Raw genomic sequence first — 19556 nt, 5'->3', positions numbered from 1 at the left:
TCAGTTACTGTGTCTATATCCTGAACTCCAGGTCAAGTGAGCTGCTTTGAAAATGTTAGAGAAGTGTTTATGATGGCTGGAGAGTCAGGAGGCAGTGTCCTCTCTAAACTTGCCTTCTTCACCTGAGAATCAAGTGAATGATTTAGCTCGAGGCTTAGCAAACTTTGTCTCTGAAAAAACAAATAGGAAACATTTCAGACTTTTTGAGACGCTGTTCTCTGTTGTAGCCAGTGAGCTCGGGTAAGGCAGCATGAGCCGTAGATACTACACATGCTGATAGGGAATGGATTTCCCCTAACAAAACTCTATTTACAAGAACAGGCAGAGGACTGGACATTGCTGACTCTTCTAGGGTTACTATTTTTCCATTTTAACGTTCGTGATACAATGTACATCTAGAAAGTAGTCCAGAATGCGCCATTATCAGTACTTAAGATTCCCCAGTGTTAACTGAATGTTTGATGGAGTGTATCTGTACTCCTTGCATACATGGTGGTAGATTCTGTAATAGGGGAGGGCTGAACGCTGTGGTTCACTGGATTGACTAATTTGCATACATCTGAGAGGCAATGTGTCCAGGACATCCCAAATGTCTTACAGCATAACTCTGTAAAGACACCGCACAACCCCAAATCGAAATCACCTCAAAGGCATGCCACATTCTCTGTATTATTTTAGAATTACAAGTAACTTTTCCCATGCATATGAAATATGTGAATATTTTGCCAAATCTTTTAACAATGATAAAAATAAAGCATGATCCTTTCTGCACCAAACTCAAGTGTCAGTAAAACAATCGCTCTGTGTCGTAAACATGTGTTGCTGCTGTCTTCCTCATGGCTGAGATTTGGCTAAAACACAGTGATGCAGCTTATGTACGGTACAAATAGTGCTTGATAAAGGAACTGAGTTTTGGTCCCTTGATCGGGCCATTTTTTTAAGATCTGCATGGAAATGTGGAATAAATACCCACTTTTGCTTGTTTTCACTTGCATTTTAAAGGTAAACTTATAACCCTTTAGAACAGAGGTTCTCAACCTATAGGTCATGACCCTTTGGGGGTTGAGTATCCCTTTCATAGGGGATGTCTAATGTTGAAGGAACGGCGGGCTGCTTCCTGCCACCCCGCCACCTGCACGGCTAGCTTATGCCCCGAAATAATTACATGGAAACTGTATTCTTTTAAACACTGCTTGGCCCACTAACTCTAGCCTCTTACGGGCTAATTCTCATATTTTGCCTAACCCATTTTTAGTAATCTGTGTAGCACCAGTCTTACCAGGAAAGATCTTAACCTGCGTCTGTCTGGAGTGGGAGAATCATGGCGACTCGCTGACTCAGCTTTTTTCTCCCAGCATTCTGTTCTGTTTACTCTGCCTATCTAAATTCTACCCTATCAGAGGCCAAGCAGTTTCTTTATTACTTAACCAATGAAACAACAGATAGAAAGATGACCCTCCTCCATCAGTCTAAGACTATCAGAAAGCAAATATATTTACATTATGATTCATAACAGTACCAAAATTGCAGTTATGAAGTAGCAAAGAAAATAATTTTATGGTTGGGGTGACTACAGCATGAGGAACTGCTGTAGAAGGTAGCAATATTAGGAAGGTTGGGAAGTCTTGTGAACTCCAAATCTTTCACAGACGTCTGATGGTGGGTTCCCCGAGTCTCTAGTGTAGAGTGGGTCTCTTTGCGCCAGTACTGTGTGAGCATGCTCTGTTGAAGGTGTCACAGCCCTTGACGGGGGGCGGGGGGGGAGCATAGCCTGTGATGCCAGGAGGCTGCAGGTGCAACCTTAGCTTTTACCCATCTCCTCCTAGATCACAGGGCAGCTCCCTGTGAGATTTCTTTCCAGGACAGCTGACCAAAGATTTCATGATATTTTTATGTCTTGACTCTTTCAGGGCAAAGAAGGCCCTCCTGGTCCCCAAGGCCCATCAGGCATTCCAGGAATCCCAGTAAGTATCACTCTGAAGTCTTGTTTCTCATCAGAAAAGTTAGCAAGCACAGATACATTCCCAGCCAGGTGTGGTGGTACACACCTATAGTCCCAGCGCTAGGAAGGTGAGGCAGTGTTTAAGATAGGAGATGCTGTCTTAAAATTTTTCCCTCTTCCGCCCGAAAGATTCATCATAATAGCATAATGTAGCCACTAGTGGAACTTATGGTATTTTAGAAAATTAGGAGAAAAAAATCATCTTGCACCTGGTTATTACGAAGGACATCTAAATTTGAGTGGAGCATGTCGTTAATGTCTTAATCTTTTAGGCTAAAACTGAGTAATTTCTTACTGATTTAAATATTCCATTTTCTCTCTCCTTCTATAGTTACACAAACATATACATTCTTACATGTATCTCTACAACCCAGACACATAGATTTTTTTTATTTACTGCACATACTGTTACATATTCATAAAATTTTCATATCATATGTAATGGGTACTGTTGGAATATGTGATGTTCCCCTGTGGTCTCATAAAACATTTTTTTTTTCATTTAGAAACGTACAATGGGCAGCTTAACATGCAATCAGTTCTCCGATTCCGTTAGGATGGCCCCTAAAGTGGAGTTTAATTGTTCTACTGTAATTATCGCTAAGGTTTTTGATACATGCTACAAAATGCCCTCACACAAATGTTTGTTCTCAGCCTTGCAATTTAATACACAGCTCAGTAGGGTTGAGATCTCCAGCTTGTAGTAATTGTCTGTCTGGGGAGACCTTCTCTCATGAGATGGAGCTCTTGTGATTAACTGCCCACAGCATATCCCCCTCCTGCTCCCTGTTGTGCATTCTTGCATTCCAGCCATACTGATAACCTTTTGGCTCCTCTTAGGACACACTGTAGTCTCTCCTGCCACAATTGATCCCCTCCAAGCCACAGGGACTTTGCGTGTGCATTTTTGTCTGCCTAGATTGTCCTCTGGTTACCCTTCTTCACTATTTGATGCTTTTCAACTCTCAGGTACTGGGAATGGTACAGCTCCACTGACGTATACACTGAGCCACATTCTACCCTGTTTTTGTCTTCTGTTTTCCTCCTCCTTGGATTTATTATGTATATACGTATATGTGTGGAGTCATATATGTGTGTGCAAGTACACATACACACATATATGTTGTTACTATTTACTGATTCTGATCACACCTAGTATGGTGAGCATGCCAGGCAGTTTCAGTCCCCCTTGCTTGAAACCTTTGGTCTTAATCCCAATCCCTGTCCAGGTATTCCTGCTTCCTTCTCAGCCAGGGTGAACTCCTCGTCTCTAGTCTCTGTTCCCTTTATTTCTGAATCTCCACTCTGGCTCTGCTCATTCTCCTTCTTTGTGTTATTCAGTATCTCTAGTTAGGAAATTAGTGTTTACTATGTTGGGGGACATAATAAGGAAGAATAATTGCAAATTGTATTATGGGTTTCAGTTTCTCTGCCTAAGCTTCCCACCCAGCAAAGAATAATAAAAGAAATATGGTTGTGAATGAATAGCTCTTTGAGGTCCCTTCCTACTAACTGTCTAACAACCATAACCATTGATAGAAGAGGCCTCTTCTACAGGTCTCATGTAAACCATTATAACTCTAGAAGTTAAGGAACCTGTTGAGGTTCACAAATTGTAGCGATTTGATTCTATCAAGGTAAAGCCAAATAAAGAAAATCTCCAGTTTGGTTTTGCACCCACCCCTTATCACAATACGCGATGAGACTAGAGGCAGGAAGCCATAGATATAACTGTGCGGTTTTCTTAAATCTGTCCAGTCGTCTTTCTCACTCTTCTCCTTTCTGGCCTTTAACACTGAGGTCACAAGTCTCACTTTCTGTGAGGACCAACACCAGGAAGTGAAACAATGAGTCTCTCCGTTTATTGAGGGCCATCTCCATGCCGTTCATGCTGTGTGAAACTCTGAATCTGTGATATTTCATAAAATCTTAACCCTGCAGCACGGACAATGTGTCTCTGTTACTTTTAAGTGAAGAGTCCAAGGTTTTTAAGGTTAGGGACTGCCCACCCAAGCCACTCCCAAAAGGCAGCTTTCCTGTCTTGGGAAGCCTTGTCTATTTCTTGGATTACACAGGAAGCCACACAACACTCTCAAGTCATTTAGGTACAGAGGGTCACACCTGAAGTCCCCAGACATTGCTTTTTCTAGCCTGAGTTTGCTGATTTCCTTTCTTCCCGCGGCCTCTTTCAAACTGTCTGTACAGCTCTCTGGACCCTCCGTCCCATGGCCTCTGTGAGTAGGGAGGAACAGCTGAACATTTTCATCTTGCATATTTTTAATCAAAATATTAATTACATCATTTCCCATTCCCTTTTTTCCTTTCTACAGTTTCTTCATGTTTTCCCAGAACATGCTTTCAAATTTATGGCCTCTTTTTCTTTAATTTTATCTATGTATAAATATATTCACATATATATGCAAATAATAATTTGTATACAATGTCATATATAAATATATAAATAATCATATATTTGAATATATGTGTAAACACATGAATATATAAACATAACCTTCTGAGTCCATTTAGTGTTGCTTGGCTTGTGTGTATGATTGCAAGGCTGACCACTTGGTATTGATAATGTGTCAGGGGCATCATCCCTAGGGAAGATGATCTCTCTCTCTTTTCTGGCATTCCTTAGTTTCCTGTAGTTCTTTGTCTAGTAGGAGTACCCTTGCATTTCTTCCCTCCATATTAGTGTGTGCATTGGTGTCCTGTTTAGACGCTTCTGTGCTGTTGTGTATCATTGGTAAAGCTTTCTATTTATTTCTAGGGGATGTAATTTCACAGCAGACTTCCTGATTCTCTGGTATAGTCTTTCTGTTCTTTCTTCCATGGTGTTCCTTGAGCTTTTGACTGCAGAGAATATGGATCTATGAGTTGGTTTATTTGAAGTTCACATGATAATGCTGGGAGCAGCATCCATAAAAAAATAACAGATACCAATGAAGCAGGCAGTGGGACAGCAGCCTGGACAGGCAATACATTCTGGTCATTACTACAGCATCCTCCTCCAGGCCCAGGCACTACAGGCTAAGGGCACTAGTGGAGAAAACACACACTTTCATTGGAAGCTGTCTGTAATTGTGGCTGCCTTACTGGCCAGTGCCAGTGCTTGGCTGAGCATTGCAACTCACTGCAGGATGTATTTAGCATTTCTTCTAGGCTAAAAGCCACCATGAAACCAGGGTCCTATGCCTCAGAGTTGCAGGTAGTATTTAGCACTAACTTGACTGAATTCTTTTTTCTCAGCTTTGCTACTGGCTTTTGAATTCAGTGGCCTGAGATTACACTCTCTTCTGTCTTACCTTTGCCGTCTTCTGAGACCCTGAATGTGTACTTAAAGGTTACAGAATCCTCATCTATAGATGGGATCAGCGCTGGGGTAGAGGGACCAGAGAGAGACTCATAGCTTGGTTTTGTCGAGAGACGTGTAAAACATCACTGGACTTTCTAGAACCAAGCAACCCATAATGCCTCAGGAACAGTAGTATTTTGCTGTGTGATTTTTTCCCCCCCCATCACCCACGCCCTAGTCAACTTACTCATAGAAGAGGACCACAGTGAGGAACAAAGTGGGGACTTTAGGTGACAAATAAAAAAAAATCATGGTGCAATTGCAAAGGGGTCTGCTTCCCAGTGAGGTCTCTGGACTCCAGGAGTTGGGGGAGACACCCGTGTGCCGCTAAGGGCTACAGCTGCACAGAGGGTGCACACAGTTGCCTCTGTGTCTGGTCTTCCCTCTCTCTAATGTTCCTTGACCTGCTGAGAAAGCTGTGTTTATCTTGCAGGGAGAAGAAGGCAAACAGGGCAGAGATGGAAAGCCAGGTCCCCCTGGAGAACCGGTAAGGGACTCTACACTTACCTGCCCATCAAACCCACCCATTCTCAACAGCTCTTCTGGGATGTTGAAGGGCTCCTATGATCCCAACTCGGCCATGACCTATGTACCACTACCCTTACGTCTCATAGTGCCACAAGGAAAACACCCTGCTTTGCAGCTGAAATAAGAAACCATTTACGTTGGTGGTTGACCGCCTAAAGTCTTATAATGGTCTGGTGACAGCCTAGAAATTCTGAGTGCAGGTCTGCCATCCTTCCATACTGTACTTTACTGCCCGTGTAGCCTCAGCCTGGAAGGCTGTGGAAGGGAATTTAGGGCAAGTGAGCTATACTGGCTCCTGGTCTTGAGAGCTGCTACCCAGCTTCATGTTTTAAATCTGGCCCACAGGCATTTGCTGTTGCTTGTATTTTTCTGTAATGACACTCATTAGAACCTCCACAGATGCAGTGCTCCTAAGGCTACCTTTGGTGGTCCCGTGACCACCCATGACCTCAAAGTCCTTTCCTAAGGCTTGGGGACCTCTCTTGCCTGGATTCAGGGTTTTAAAATGAGGATAATGGCTCCGCAGTTTCTGACATTACTTCTGTCTTCACAAATCTAGAGCTGTGGTGTGGCTCAGTGGAGTGTGCTCCGGTCATGCAGGGCCCTGTGTCCACTACAGCACAGAGCAGCAACGCACCACCAAACAAAATATATTCAAGCAAATCACACACATGGTAGGGAAGATAAAGGGCTGCAGGAGAGAGAAGCCTGGCTTCTCCCCATGCCTGTCTGCTTACATAACAGGCATGCATCTACTAGAACCCTGGGCAGCTCTGAGAAGGGTGAAAGCTCCACCCGGGGAAGGATTGTTCTGCATGAAGGGAACACGTGGGTGACATTTTACCCCATGGTGTCTTAGTTACTTTTCTTTAAAATTTTTTTATTGCATTTGCTTGTTGATCTGTCCTGTGTCTGTGCAAGGCAAAGGTCTGAGGTCAGCTTGCAGAAATCAGTTCTCTCCTTCTATCCTGTGAGTCCCAGAGATCTAACTTAGGTTCCTCAGGCGTGGTGACAAGTACCTTTACCTGTCAGACATCTCACTGGGGCAGTTTCTGTCTTTTAAATGAATTAAATAGACAGTTTAGTTAACGAATGGATGTGTGTGCTCCTGCAATTGTTTATGTATATAGCTACTGTGCAGTGCCAGAGGGTGAGGCATAAGAGGACATCAGACCCCTGGGAACTGGAGTTCCATGCAATTGTGAGCTGCCTGATGTAGGTGCTGCTAACAAAACTCCGATCTTTCAGAACAACAGCAAGGGCTCATAACAAAGAAGCCACCTCTCCAGTCCCTCTTTTAATATTTTAAAGCAATCTTTATGTGTAACTTACTGATAGAACTAAATTTAATATAAGAAATTAAATCATGTTGTGCCCATTCCCAGCACCAAAGTGGCGCTAGACGCTAGCTGGTGTTCCTCCTCATAAGCTGTGTAACCTTCAGTGAGTCGGATAACCTCTCTGAGCTTCAGAATCCTTCGGTGAGATGGAGGGTAATATCCTAGCTTGCTAGAAGTTGGAGATCAAATGAGGTGAAAAATGCACAGCGCACCAGGTTTTGCTAACTCTTAATTATTTTAGTGAGGTCCTCTTTGCAACTGCCCCATTTTAACTGCTGGCGAGGTCAGAACTGTGGAGCCTTTGCAGCCACTAAGTGGTATTACATAAAAGTTTTTTTTTTCTAGTGGAGCTCATGATCTGTTTAATTTGCTTGGCCGTAAACTGTTATGACTCAATCCAAATCTTATACAGCTTGCCCGAAGCACCCTCCTCATCATTTTATACCGTTTGTCGGTTGCAGCAGCCCAGGCTCACTGCTGAGGGGAAAAGAAAGAGCCTTCCCAGGGAGAACAAAAGGGATGCTCTATGGAGTTGCCCAAAGAGGCAGATGGCAGACAGAGGGTGGAGGGATTGGGAGGGGGTGCACAAGGGAATGAGAGGCGTTCTTGGGACTACCCAGGGCCTGGAGCAGCAAACCTTTCACTCCTTTTCCAATTTAAACTCCAGAAAAGCCTAGGGTTATATATGCTCTTATTGTACCCAGATGGGGAAACAGGATTCACAGAGGCAATAGCTGCACCAAGGTTCTCCAGCTGTGAGTGAAGTCCCTGAGAATCGTGTCTCTGAGGCTGATCCAGAACTCAGTGCTCAGATCTCAGAGCTAGGACCCACCTTTGTGCTGAATGAGCGTCATCCCTAGAAATTGTCCCTCTAGGACAGGGTCACTAGTCTTCAATAAACCATCAGTTTATTGAATGCCTGCTCCGGGGACTGCCATTGTGATACAAGACTGCTCCAGGAAGTTAAGGATCTCACGGGAGGTGGCCGGTTCTCGTGCACCAGGTCAGACTCAGTGATCCCACAGAGATAGTGGTACTCTGAGACCCTGAGTTATGTATCCCTGAACTCTTCAGCTTGCTGTGGAATTTCACTACAGAGTCATCCTGATAGTCTGTTACCTTGAGCTGTGTTAGGAGGAAGTTGTCATTGGGTGGGTGGAGTCTGAGATCCCCTGAGATCTCGAGGTAGAGGCTCTCATGTCAGGAGGGTATCCTACAAGGTGGAGTCCATAGAGTGAAGGAACAAATGGGCCATGGGGAGGAGAGGTCATAAAAGACAGGCTGGTGAGTGGTACTTCTAGAACCAGCCGATATCCAGGCTCCTGAGGGTCTCCTGAGAAGCTGTTGGGAACACACTGAGAGTATCTGCATGTTCTATTGCACTGGGTGTCCTTTTGTCTGAGGATGACAATAGTTAGTACATGGTGCTTCTCCACTTTGACCCATTCTCACGTGAGGGGCATACATGGAGAAATGGATGGATGGGCAGATAAGAGGTAGATGATAGCCCAGTGGATGGAGGAACATTTCAGAGTATAGATAACATTGTATAGACAACAGATATGAAGCCTTCTGAATTGTTTAACGTTTTAATAAGATAAAGTTGAGCATCCATTGTTGTTTAGGATGAAATGCAGAGTTTCAGCTATCCTTTCAATTCCAACCCTTGCTGTGTGTCTTTGAATAGATGACCTCACCTCCCTCTACCCCTTTGGTTTCCTAAGGTATCTTCCGATGGTTCTCAGTGAGGATTCATCATAATTCCAGACACACTTTAATTATGCCTAACGCAGGGATAACTCTTCATTGATACTGGCTGTTTATCTGCTAGCAACTAGATTAGTAGTGACAATGATCTTGATGATGAGGCAAGGTCAAGACCTATAAGGGTAAACCATCTGAAAGTTAAAACTGCAGAAACAGATGCCTGAGGAAATGATACCCAACATCTCACAACTAGACTTGGATAAGTTGGGCCAGAAAGCCACAAGAAAGATAACATGAAAGCCATTTTATTTCCCTTTAAATATTTCTCTTTAAATCTAAGAGTGCCCCCATTCCCTCTCCCTTCTCTTGTAATGTGAACCCCATGTAAGTCCTCAAAATTTACTCTGTATAAAAACGAGGTGCAGACTGTTCCAGGGAGGGCCATTCCCAAAGTACCGTGAAGAAAGATCCAGAACTGGGCCAGCTGTCCATCAAACAGTGCCCTTTCACCTCTTCCTCTGCATATGCTCCCGTTCTCTGAGCCATTTGTCTGGATCTTAGCCACATTTCTTTGTGGCTTGGTTGTGTCTGGGGTTATGCCAAACTTCGGGCAGTAATTTTGTATAGAAATGCTCTTGTATTCCTTTGTATCTGAGAACATGGGGTGTGGAAAGGGCCGTGTAAATCAGATCACAGGCCCCTGTAAGTGGTGCCACTGGTGGCCTCAGCAGAGCCTCTGCCCGCGTGACGGGAAGCGGAGGTTTTTTTAGCTTTGTCCTTAGAAGTCTCATAAAATAAAACTGCTCTGATCTTCAATGTGGCCATTGGAAAAAAAATGTAATAGTTCATAGCTGCCTTGAAGTGGTTTTGTGAATCGAGTCAGTAATAACTAAAATGGTTTTGTAGTTTCTCATCAGGGCAGAGAACTCTGACAGTGAAGGGACCCTTGAGTGCTTAATCGGGGTAAGGTTTATACTGTCATCGCAGCAGAAGAACTGGGAACACACCAGGCCCGAATGTACTATAAAGGCTGGACTAGAGGAAATACATTAGGAATGCGGGGGCCAGGGCTGATCGCCTGCTTGGCCAGTGGTGTGTGGGAACGCAGTGGCATGAAGGGCAGGCAGCCACACGTCTGAAGATCATAAAAATGAGAGCCTGACTCTCTCCTTCCTCAATTCAGGGCAAGGCAGGAGAACCAGGCCTGGCAGGAGCAGAGGGAGCCAGAGGTCCGCAGGTAAGTGCTGGTCCCTGCTGTCCCCAAGAAAGTATGCAGGCTTTCTGAGTTTCTGAAGTCTGTCCAGCATGCTCGTGTTTGTGTGACCAACTCTGCTTCCTCTGAAGGTCGCTCTAGCTTATATCCCCTAGATTGTAAGCCATCTCAGGCTAGTTAGTGTTACTCTGAATAACTGCAGGGGAAAAGGGTGTTTTGTTTGCTTGTGGGGTTTTGTTGTTTTGTTTTCATTTCTGTCATTTCTGTATTTCTGTTTTCTTTGACTATAGGTTTTTTTTTAAAAAAAAAAATATTTATTTATTTATTTATTTTACTTGCTTTTGAATCATGGTTTCATGTAACCCAGACTGGTCTTGAACTCATGTCACGTCACTGAGGATGACCTTCGATTTCAGGTTTTGCTTCTTCCTTCTGCTTGCTGGGATTACAGGCACACACCACCATGCTGAGTTTTGCAGTGCTGGGGATGGGGGGGGGGGGTGCAGGGCCTTATGCATGCTTGCACTTTGCACCAGAAGTGTATCTCCTGCCCCTTCCTGTAGTGCCCTCCCTAACCCTTTTTCCAGTTGTGTAAATCCATCTAACTACACACTATGGTGATGGTGATACTGGAAAGAAAGACAAGCATGGGGCAAAGAAGAAAATAATCTGCTTCTGACTCTGGAACAGAAGAAAGGACAGTCAACATTTACTGTATTACCAGGTTTATTGTTTCTTGAATAAATTACAACCTCTCTGTTTATTTTTCCTATTTAAATCGAAAATGCATTTTTAAAAATACAGTAAATTCCATTCACAGTTTCCCCTCCCCCAGCTTCTTTCAGATCATCTCTGTCTCTCCACCCACCCAATGTTTTTCTCTCGTTAAAAACAAGCAACTAAAAAGCCCCAAACAATAAGCCAGAATAGAACAAAACAAAAGAGAGAGAGAGGAGAGAGAGAGAGAGAGAGAGAGAGAGAGAGAGAGAGAATAAGAAACACATGAAGATGCAGAGATACACACGGAAATCCCATAAAAACACAAAATCAGAAGCCATAATATGTAATAAAGGACCTATAAGGTTTTTTTTTTTTAAAAAATGCCCAGAAAGCATTGTGAGGGAAAAAGAATCCTTCAAAAATCCCTGATTTTGTTTTGTGTTTGCCATTTACTGCTGGGCATGGGTCTCCTGAAATGTGGTGTATATCCACTGAGACTCCATTGGAGAAAACATATTTTCCTTTGCAAGAGGTTGTCAGCTAGAGATAGCTTCTGGGCTAGAGATGGGGGCTTGTGTCCACTTCCCATCTTAACACTGGGACCCCATCTGGCTTAGACCTCTGGTGGCCATGTAGATGCTGCCACGGTCTCTGAGTTCCTATGTGTATCAGCCCTGTTGTGTCTAGAAGGCCTTGCTTCCCTGGTGTTCTCCATCCCGTCCGGCTCTTACAATCTTGCTGCTTCCTCTGCTACTAAGTTCCTTGAGCCCAGTGTGGAGATATTTCATGGGGACTGAATGTTTCAAGGTCTCTCCCTCTCTGTGCATCTCTGTATTTGTTTCCATCTGTAACAGGAGGGAGTTTCTCTGATAGTGACTGAGCAAGACTCTGATGTATGAGCATCTTCATCGTGCTCATACATCATGAGCTCATACATCATACATTAGGAATCATTGTATTGCTATGTTCCGTTAGCAGAACAGTAGTATTTGGTTTTTCCCTAGGTCTGTGGCCTGTGTAGTCTCAGGTTCTTGGCCACCTAAGCAGTATTAGGCATGGATTTGCTCTTACTTTCGTGCCAGCATACCATGCCATTGCAGATAGAAGTGTTTGTAACCGCCTTTTTCCTCTGGTGGGCAGAGCACCTTCTAGTACCATGGACACTAGGGACAAAGACTCTAGCAGCTATGAGGTCATTTTCTCCATGTTTAATGAGTTGTGTAGGTATGTGATTGTGTAGGCTTCTTCAGAAGTAGGGCCTTATCATCAGTTTGTGGAGAGAAACCCATAGCCTTGGCAATAGCCTGGGATGTTTGGAGGGTGTCCATGGGGTCTCTTTGGCTAACAGTTCAATTAGGTATACCCATTCTGCTACTGGAGATTGCATTCAGTGGTAAGAGACATCTACTTGAGGCTTTGTCTCCTCCATTATCTGGTGATTCCATTGAGATTTTTTTATACATATATACAGCTTTCACCCCTATTGTCCACGGTACTGGAAGGGGCTCTGCACACCACCAGGGAGAAAGGCGGTTACAAACCTTCCCTGTACAGCAGCATCCCACCTGCATGATATGCCGGTGCGGTGCGAAAGTGGGGCAAAAGTTGTGGGAGTAACTCTTTCTGATTCTGTCTAAGGTGCTCTGTGAGATCAAATCCATGCCTATACTGCTCAGGTGGCCAAGGACCTGAGACTACACACACACACACACACACACACACACACACACACACACACACACACAAAGTTTAAGAAGCATATATATACATATATATTATAAGATACATACACACATGTTTAAGAAGCAAATTAAACATATACATATATATTATAACACATAATGTATATTTAAGAAGCATCTACTGTAGTAGGTTTCCATATGACCCCTCAAATGGCCCTGAGTTTTAGCTGTCCCTCCCCATATCCTCATCCTCCTCCCTTTAATACTTCCATTTCATTCCATCAAACCCAGCTCATTAATTCATAATTATGTATTTATTCTGTTTTCCCTTTCTCAGGAGGTCCTTCCCACTCCCTGGTTTCTTACTTTATGTCTAACATCTATGGTTATATGCGTTGTAGCTTTAAATCTACCTCCTATTAGTGCACCAAATACAGGTAATTTTCTATAATAATAAAAATGTTCTCTTGATTTTAATTTTTAAGTGCTTTACCTCTTCATGGTGTTGATTTTTTTTAATATTTCTTAATTTAAAAAAATGCTGTTTAATGAAACTCCTGAAATCCAATTACCTGCCGAGAAGTAACGGATTGGAACACTGCTTCTGTTCTCTTGTGTTATTTTTCTTTTGAAAAATCAATAAATCCTCTGGCTACTATTCATTAAAAAGGAAACAAAACATGAAAATCAATGTTCATTTTCCCCAATATCCCTGCTTTTCCCGAGTGCAGCAGGAGGAACCCGGGCGTGGGGATGAAGGCTTCGGCCTATGCAGACTAAAACCATGAATCAGTGGCTGGTTGTTTTTTCCAAAACATACTTTAAATTGATGATCCCCTTACATCCTTTCTTAAGGCATCTTAAATATGACAAGCGGTTGCTGACTGTGGCTGGCAGTCTCTTCTCTAACTAAGTGGTTCTGGTGAGAAAAGGTCCAGTTTCATCAGATGGCTCCTGGCTTAGGAATAAGAGGGGTACCTTGTCAGCTGGAGAGACGCATTTGCTGCATCCTGACTTAGGAGTTGGACCCTCTTCTGCCCTGTGAATTTCAGGGCAGGGATGCAGTGTAACAGGGATATAGTGTAGAAGGGATGCAGTGTAGCAGGGATGCAGTGTAACAGGGATGCAGTGTACCAGGGATGCAGTGTACCAGGGATGCAGTGACCGGGATACAGTGTAGAAGAGATCTGAACTGGTGAAAGAGGACAAGGTCCTCTGCTTGGCTTCACTCAGCCAGAGCAAAGCTTTAGAAGGTGGCGTGAGTTTGGAGAGAGATATATTTGGGTCCTTCCCTTTGTCATCTATTGACCAAAGTGGAGGCACTTCTGGACCTGTTTCCTCTTCTGTGTAACGGAGATAATAGTAGCAGTACCTAGCAGTGTGGGGCTCCCCTAGTTGGGGCTTTTGTCCTGGGTTTATGGAATGAGAGCAAGTTAGAGTCCCCTCTTGGAAGACAGCTGGCCTTGGGATTCGGTCATTTAAAGAAGGTCCCAGAACCTTGCTGAGTTCTGAGTTACTGAAGAGCTTTGCTCTGCTCGTTCCAAACAGCATCTCTACAGACCTGGGTCTCATCCTCATGGTCTTGTGTGGAAACTGAATCCTAGTAGAGAGAAGTGAAACACGTGAGTCCCACAGCGGCAGAGGAGAGCAGAGACCTGATGAGCCCCCGGCCCATGGTCAGCCCTGGCGCATCCGGTGCAGAGGCCCAGAGAGCATCTGCCGTTGGAAAGAGAGGACTAAGCATCTCAGGATTTCTGTTTTCTTAACCATAGTGATGTTAGGGACCCAGGGGCAAAGCCCGTTCTTCGGCTGGCATGGCATAGAATAGTTGGAACTCTGAATCTAAAACTTAGATGACTCCACCCCACTCTTCCTTGTGTCCCTCTTTCATCTTTCCTTGTCAATGACTGCTGTGTTCTAACAGCTTCCTGTGTGGTTTCTAGACAGCCTGTCATTGAGACCCAGTTATAAGCCCAGATTTAGCTGAAGAAATTTTCATCCACTTAGACTGGGGTTCTCCGCCCACTGCCTCTACTGGTACTAGAGGGACCACATTCTGTTACCCACCCCTGCTCTCCCATCCTCTAAAGGACAGAAGACTACATTCTAATTGTCCATGGTGGGTGGAGACGCACAAGCCGCCTTTCTCAGTTGTGACCTTAATACCCTGTAGGGCCTTTTAAGATGGAGTTCTCCTTGGACAGCTTCCCCCTAGAGCTTTCTGCTTCCTGGTTGTATTGTCATTTGCTAATGTCATCAGGAGATGAAACCAGAGTGAAGCCTGGTAGATGCAGCCAGGTGGTAATTTGATTCTATGGGTTCGCTGCCCCCCCTTTTGTTGAGAATGACCATGGAGAGGTGTCCTCTATATCAGATTGGCATGTGTTGAATCGTGGTACCTCTTCACTGTCTGAGTGTTTAACAGGACTGAGCTTGGGTTTCTTTATACAATGGTGAGAACAGAACCCATGTTTCAGAGCTTCAAGGCCATGAAATGAGCACTTTTGATGGTTATATCACCATGCAATGCAGGACCCCATAGAGAAAACCTTCTCTCTTCCCTGCTTCTTGCCTTTCCTCCCTGATTTTCTTCTACCCACGCCTGGCACCCTGACATGGGTGGCAAGCGAGAAGGAACAGGGTAAGCCACAAGCAGAAGATGGGATGACTCAGGATGTCTTTGCAGCTCTCTGCCTTTCTGCTGCCCAGCCTATTCTTTGGTAGAGTCATAACTTCATCATGTTTCTTCCAGGGCTTCAAGGGACACACAGGTGATCCTGGCCCACCTGGTCTGAGGGTAAGTAGATGACTCTGAGCTGACACTCAGCGGGGAGAGGATTCCACGATTTGCAGGGCATCACCTTGCTGTTCTATTTAGGAAAGAACAGTAGATGTGCTGGCCTGGTGTTACAGTGGGTGGCACCATCCCATCTCTTGTCAGTGGTTCTTCTGGGCCCAACATTACATGCAGCCAAACTAGCCAAATCAACCTGAGTTTAGGTCGCCTGTGGACTGTTCACATGTCCCCTAAGCCCTGTGAAGCAAGCCATGGTGTTAGGCTTCATTTGCAGTGGAGCAAACTCAGGTCAGAGGTCATGGGTGACTTTCCCAGGTCATAGAGTGTGTATGTTAACACACAGGCCTTGTCTCAGGGGGGTAGTCCCTCAAACCTTTTCTTATTCTCTAATACCTGCCTCTTCAAAATGCCCCAAACCTTTGAAGGGAGTGCTGGGTCACTGGTAGGATTCCTTGAATGTTGTGGATAACCATGACAGAGAGAAGCTGTAGAGAGAAGCCAGAGATAAGAGGTAACAGGGGACTCAACAGGTTCACCTGACCCATGCAGTGCTCTTCTTGCCTTTCCTGTTGGGGAGACACTTAGGGCTCCACCCACTCTACTGGAATCCAGCTCTGCTGCTTCGGAGACTCTCATACTGTGTGTGGGGTCACTTCTGTCTGTCAGCCTTCTGGGGCTTTGCATCTCTTCCACACAGTTAGATACTATGTATTTATTTGTGGTGGCCTATATCTAAACCAGTCCTGTTCCTAACGGGAATTTTTTGTTTCTAGGGAGAACCTGGGACTATTGGCCCCCCTGGAAGGGAAGGATCACCAGGAAAAGATGTAAGTTGGGATGCTTTGACCTTCAGTGCTTGAGGAACAAGGGAGAGGCACCTAGGAACCCTTCCAAAGTGACAGGTGGCAGTTCTATTAAGGTGTGGAATGACACATAATTGGTTTTCCTTAAGACTTGAGCTTCTTCCATCCTTGGGGTCAGCCTGTATCTCACAGTTCACAGAGGTTTTTCTGGGTTCATCTGATTTGTCTAGTGTCAGATGGTGGATCCACTCTATCTATCTTACATTATTTGAATGGTCTTTCATGTTTTCCCACAAATTGTTTCTCCAACTCTTGATCTATTTGGTGTTCCTAGTAACTATGAATCCCTCAAACTCTCTCCCATCATTTGAGATCCACACGGTTGCCTTCACCTCCACCACCATTGCCACCACTGTGTTTGCCACCATTATCAACAACACTACTGCACCACACCCCCCGTCATTACTACCATTACTGTGACTAATGCCATCACCATTATCACCACCACCATCACCAAACCATCACTAATTCTAGCACTTTGATCATCATCACCACCATCGTCATCACCAAAGCCACTGCCAGAGGTAGCAGTAGCGGTTCTTGCTTCTTGGGCTGTGTCTTCCTTTAGGCATCTCAGATGTTCTTACTTTGACTTGGTCTTGAAAGCAGGACAGAGAAGGTAGAGGTTTTCTCTGGAAGGCACAAATGAGAACACTGTCATGAAGAGGCTCAGAGGTACAAGGAGCCACCCTGGATCCACTATTTATAGTTCACCCTCTATGCCCATTTCCCAAGACTCGACTATCTATTGTATGTGGCATTTTACCACGTGACCTGACATTTGGGTATGGAGATTGTTCTTCTAGGAGTGAGAAACTTTCTGGAAGCATGGAGACCCAGTCCTGAGGTCGGCAAATGGTCTCCTCCTAGATCTTTATATTGCTCATGACCTCCACAGGGACCTATGTAGCATATAGACTTCTCTTGTTGCTCTGGATGCTGTAGCGAATTGGCTGTTCGTTGGATCTGCTTAGAAGGATCTAGAAGGAATCACGTGGGAACGTCAGTCTAGCTCCTTTGTTTTTTCCCAGCAATTTGTCCTACTTAGCTTTGTGTCAGCTTGACACAAGCTGGAGTCATCCAAGAGGAAGGAACCCCAGTTGAGAAAACGTCTCCCTAAGACTGGGCTGTTGACAAGCCTGTTGGTAATTTTCCTAATTCATGATTGGTTGTGTGAGGGCCAACTCCATTTTGGGTGGTGTTACCCTTGGGCTGGTGGTCCTGGCTTCTAGAGAAAGCAGGATGAGCAAGTCATAAGGAGCATACCAGCAGCCAGGACTTCTTAATGGCCTCTGCATCAAATCTACCCTGACTGCCTTGGATGATGAACTGAGATAAAAAAGAGTAAGAGCAACCCTTTCCTCTCTGGATTTTTTTTTTATTATGGTATTTCACCATACAGCAGTGGTGAACCTAACTAAGACATACTTAAAAAAACAATTGAGTAGGTGGAGCCTGTGAGACTTCCCTAGACGCTGTGTGGGTGGTGCTGTTGGGTGGCAGATTTCATACTGTGGCGACTTGGGCACGAATGGTTCTAGGTTATTATCTAGTGAATTTGCCATTTTTGACTTTTCTTGGTTCGAGATCTGACTGCCTTAAATGGCCAGAGAAACAGGTGACCTCTCTACATCAGTGAATAAACATACTCATTTACAAATGTGAATTGAAAAGCATCCTTCATCTGGGTGGAAAAAATATGGTGCATGTTTGAAGTTCTTGGCATTGAAAAGGAAGTGTTTGGACACAGTACTGGGTTCCTGTGTCTGTTGGTGAAATCTGGTCCAAATTAGACCTTTGTCATCTGACATGTAACTCTGTGATTATATGATTCCTCTCTGTTCCAGGGTGACACTGGACCTGCAGGACCACAGGGTCCCAGAGGACCAAGGGGCCCACCAGTGAGTTTTCTTTGACATTAACTTGCTTCACAGTTCAACCAAGCTATTACCATGATGATGTTTGGTGTTTTACCCTGGTATGGATGCATGCATTGCTTTAAAATGATGCTCTGTGTCTTAGAGGATGCTAAACAGCCACTGCCCTTTGTCCCAAGAACCTTCTTACATGTCCCCAAAGACAACTCACTGACAGTCTGCCCACAGGGATTCCAAGAGCTGTTATACTTCCAGTTTGGGGCTATTATACAGTTTTATGTGCCACACTTGAGTTTCCTATAAGTACCACAGTTGGTAGATTTTTAGAAACATTTGCCTTTGTTTCTGGAGGCCAGAGAGGGAAATTTAGGTACCAGCCATGAGGGAGAGCATCCCTGCATCTTTAGCTTCTTAGGGTGTCAGCATCCATGTGAGGGGACCAACAGGCAGCATTGGAGCTCAGTGAACACACTGTGTGGTTGGGAAAGCTAACTTGAGTGAGCCTTGGAAGGCAAAGCCATGAGGACTACGTGTCCTGAGGAACTCATGCTCTTATTGAACATAGCTCTGATACCTGCCTTCATGGTCGCCACCTTTTTCATAGTCTGTGGGTTGTATGAAAACTCTCAGAGGTTTTCTAGCCCCTCACCAGGCAGTGTTACTGGTACTGACAATAATAGTAATTGATTTTTTTCCAACCATTGCTGTTGTAGCAGATTAATGATTCAACCACCACCCTTAGAAAGAATTCAGATGTAGAGTTGTTAGTAAGGTCAGGTTAATATGTTTTTGTTAATGGCCTTGAAGTGGAAAGTCTTCAGGATCAATTTAAAGTTTATAAAGACACACTTTTAATAGTTGAACAAGGGACTTGCTGAGGTCAGGGAACAGGAACAATGGCTATTGCTGGCTGATGTACCTTTCTTGCTAAGATGGGTTGATGATCAAAGGTGATGATTAATTCCTCGTACCTATTTTTGCCCTCAGCTTCCTGATATATATTCTTGTTGGGTGGGTGTAACCTAAGGATTTAAACTAGAACTGACTTTTTCATAAATAAAAGTTTAGATTTGTGATTTTTTTTAAAGATTTTTTTGTTAGATTACCTTTTAAGGTAAATAACAAAATGATTGGTCCTTTCTTTGAAACCAGAAAATGCAGCCTACCAGTAAGAGAACTGACTTAGAAAAATACCTTTTTTACTTACACACCCTTAATCTTTATAACAAGTTGCTTGGGTATGAATGTATGTGGGTTCTTGGGACAACGTGTTTTTCATCTGTAATATGTAAAATGTTTAATTGTAAAAGGGATATATAAAACATTTTATTCATTGTAATCATTCACTTGAAAAACAGAACGTAACCACATTGTAATTTTCATACTGCTTGAAAGATGTTTTTTCTGGGGTATATAAGCTGTAAGGGAAAAATAAAGTTAGCTAGAAGGAAAAATTAAGAATGGGCAGA

General features: G+C 44.0%; 1 protein-coding gene across 3 annotated transcripts in view; it reads left to right on the top strand.

The window, feature by feature from the left end:
• The window catches only part of Col22a1 (collagen type XXII alpha 1 chain), a 225483-nt gene that overhangs the window by 183801 nt on the left and 22126 nt on the right, over nucleotides 1-19556 (top strand). For all 3 annotated transcript variants that reach the window (XM_075959464.1, XM_075959463.1, XM_075959465.1), the window contains 6 exons: nucleotides 1911-1964; nucleotides 5794-5847; nucleotides 10119-10172; nucleotides 15303-15347; nucleotides 16121-16174; nucleotides 18058-18111. In XM_075959464.1, coding sequence (XP_075815579.1) covers nucleotides 1911-1964; nucleotides 5794-5847; nucleotides 10119-10172; nucleotides 15303-15347; nucleotides 16121-16174; nucleotides 18058-18111 — 315 coding nt within the window. The remainder of the gene's footprint in view (nucleotides 1-1910; nucleotides 1965-5793; nucleotides 5848-10118; nucleotides 10173-15302; nucleotides 15348-16120; nucleotides 16175-18057; nucleotides 18112-19556) is intronic.

Source organism: Microtus pennsylvanicus, chromosome 2 (genome assembly GCF_037038515.1).
Source record: "Microtus pennsylvanicus isolate mMicPen1 chromosome 2, mMicPen1.hap1, whole genome shotgun sequence".
In the NCBI taxonomy this organism is placed as follows: domain Eukaryota; kingdom Metazoa; phylum Chordata; class Mammalia; order Rodentia; family Cricetidae; genus Microtus; species Microtus pennsylvanicus.
The sequence above is the reverse complement of the archived record's forward strand: the minus strand, read 5'-3'. Positions and strand labels throughout refer to the sequence as shown.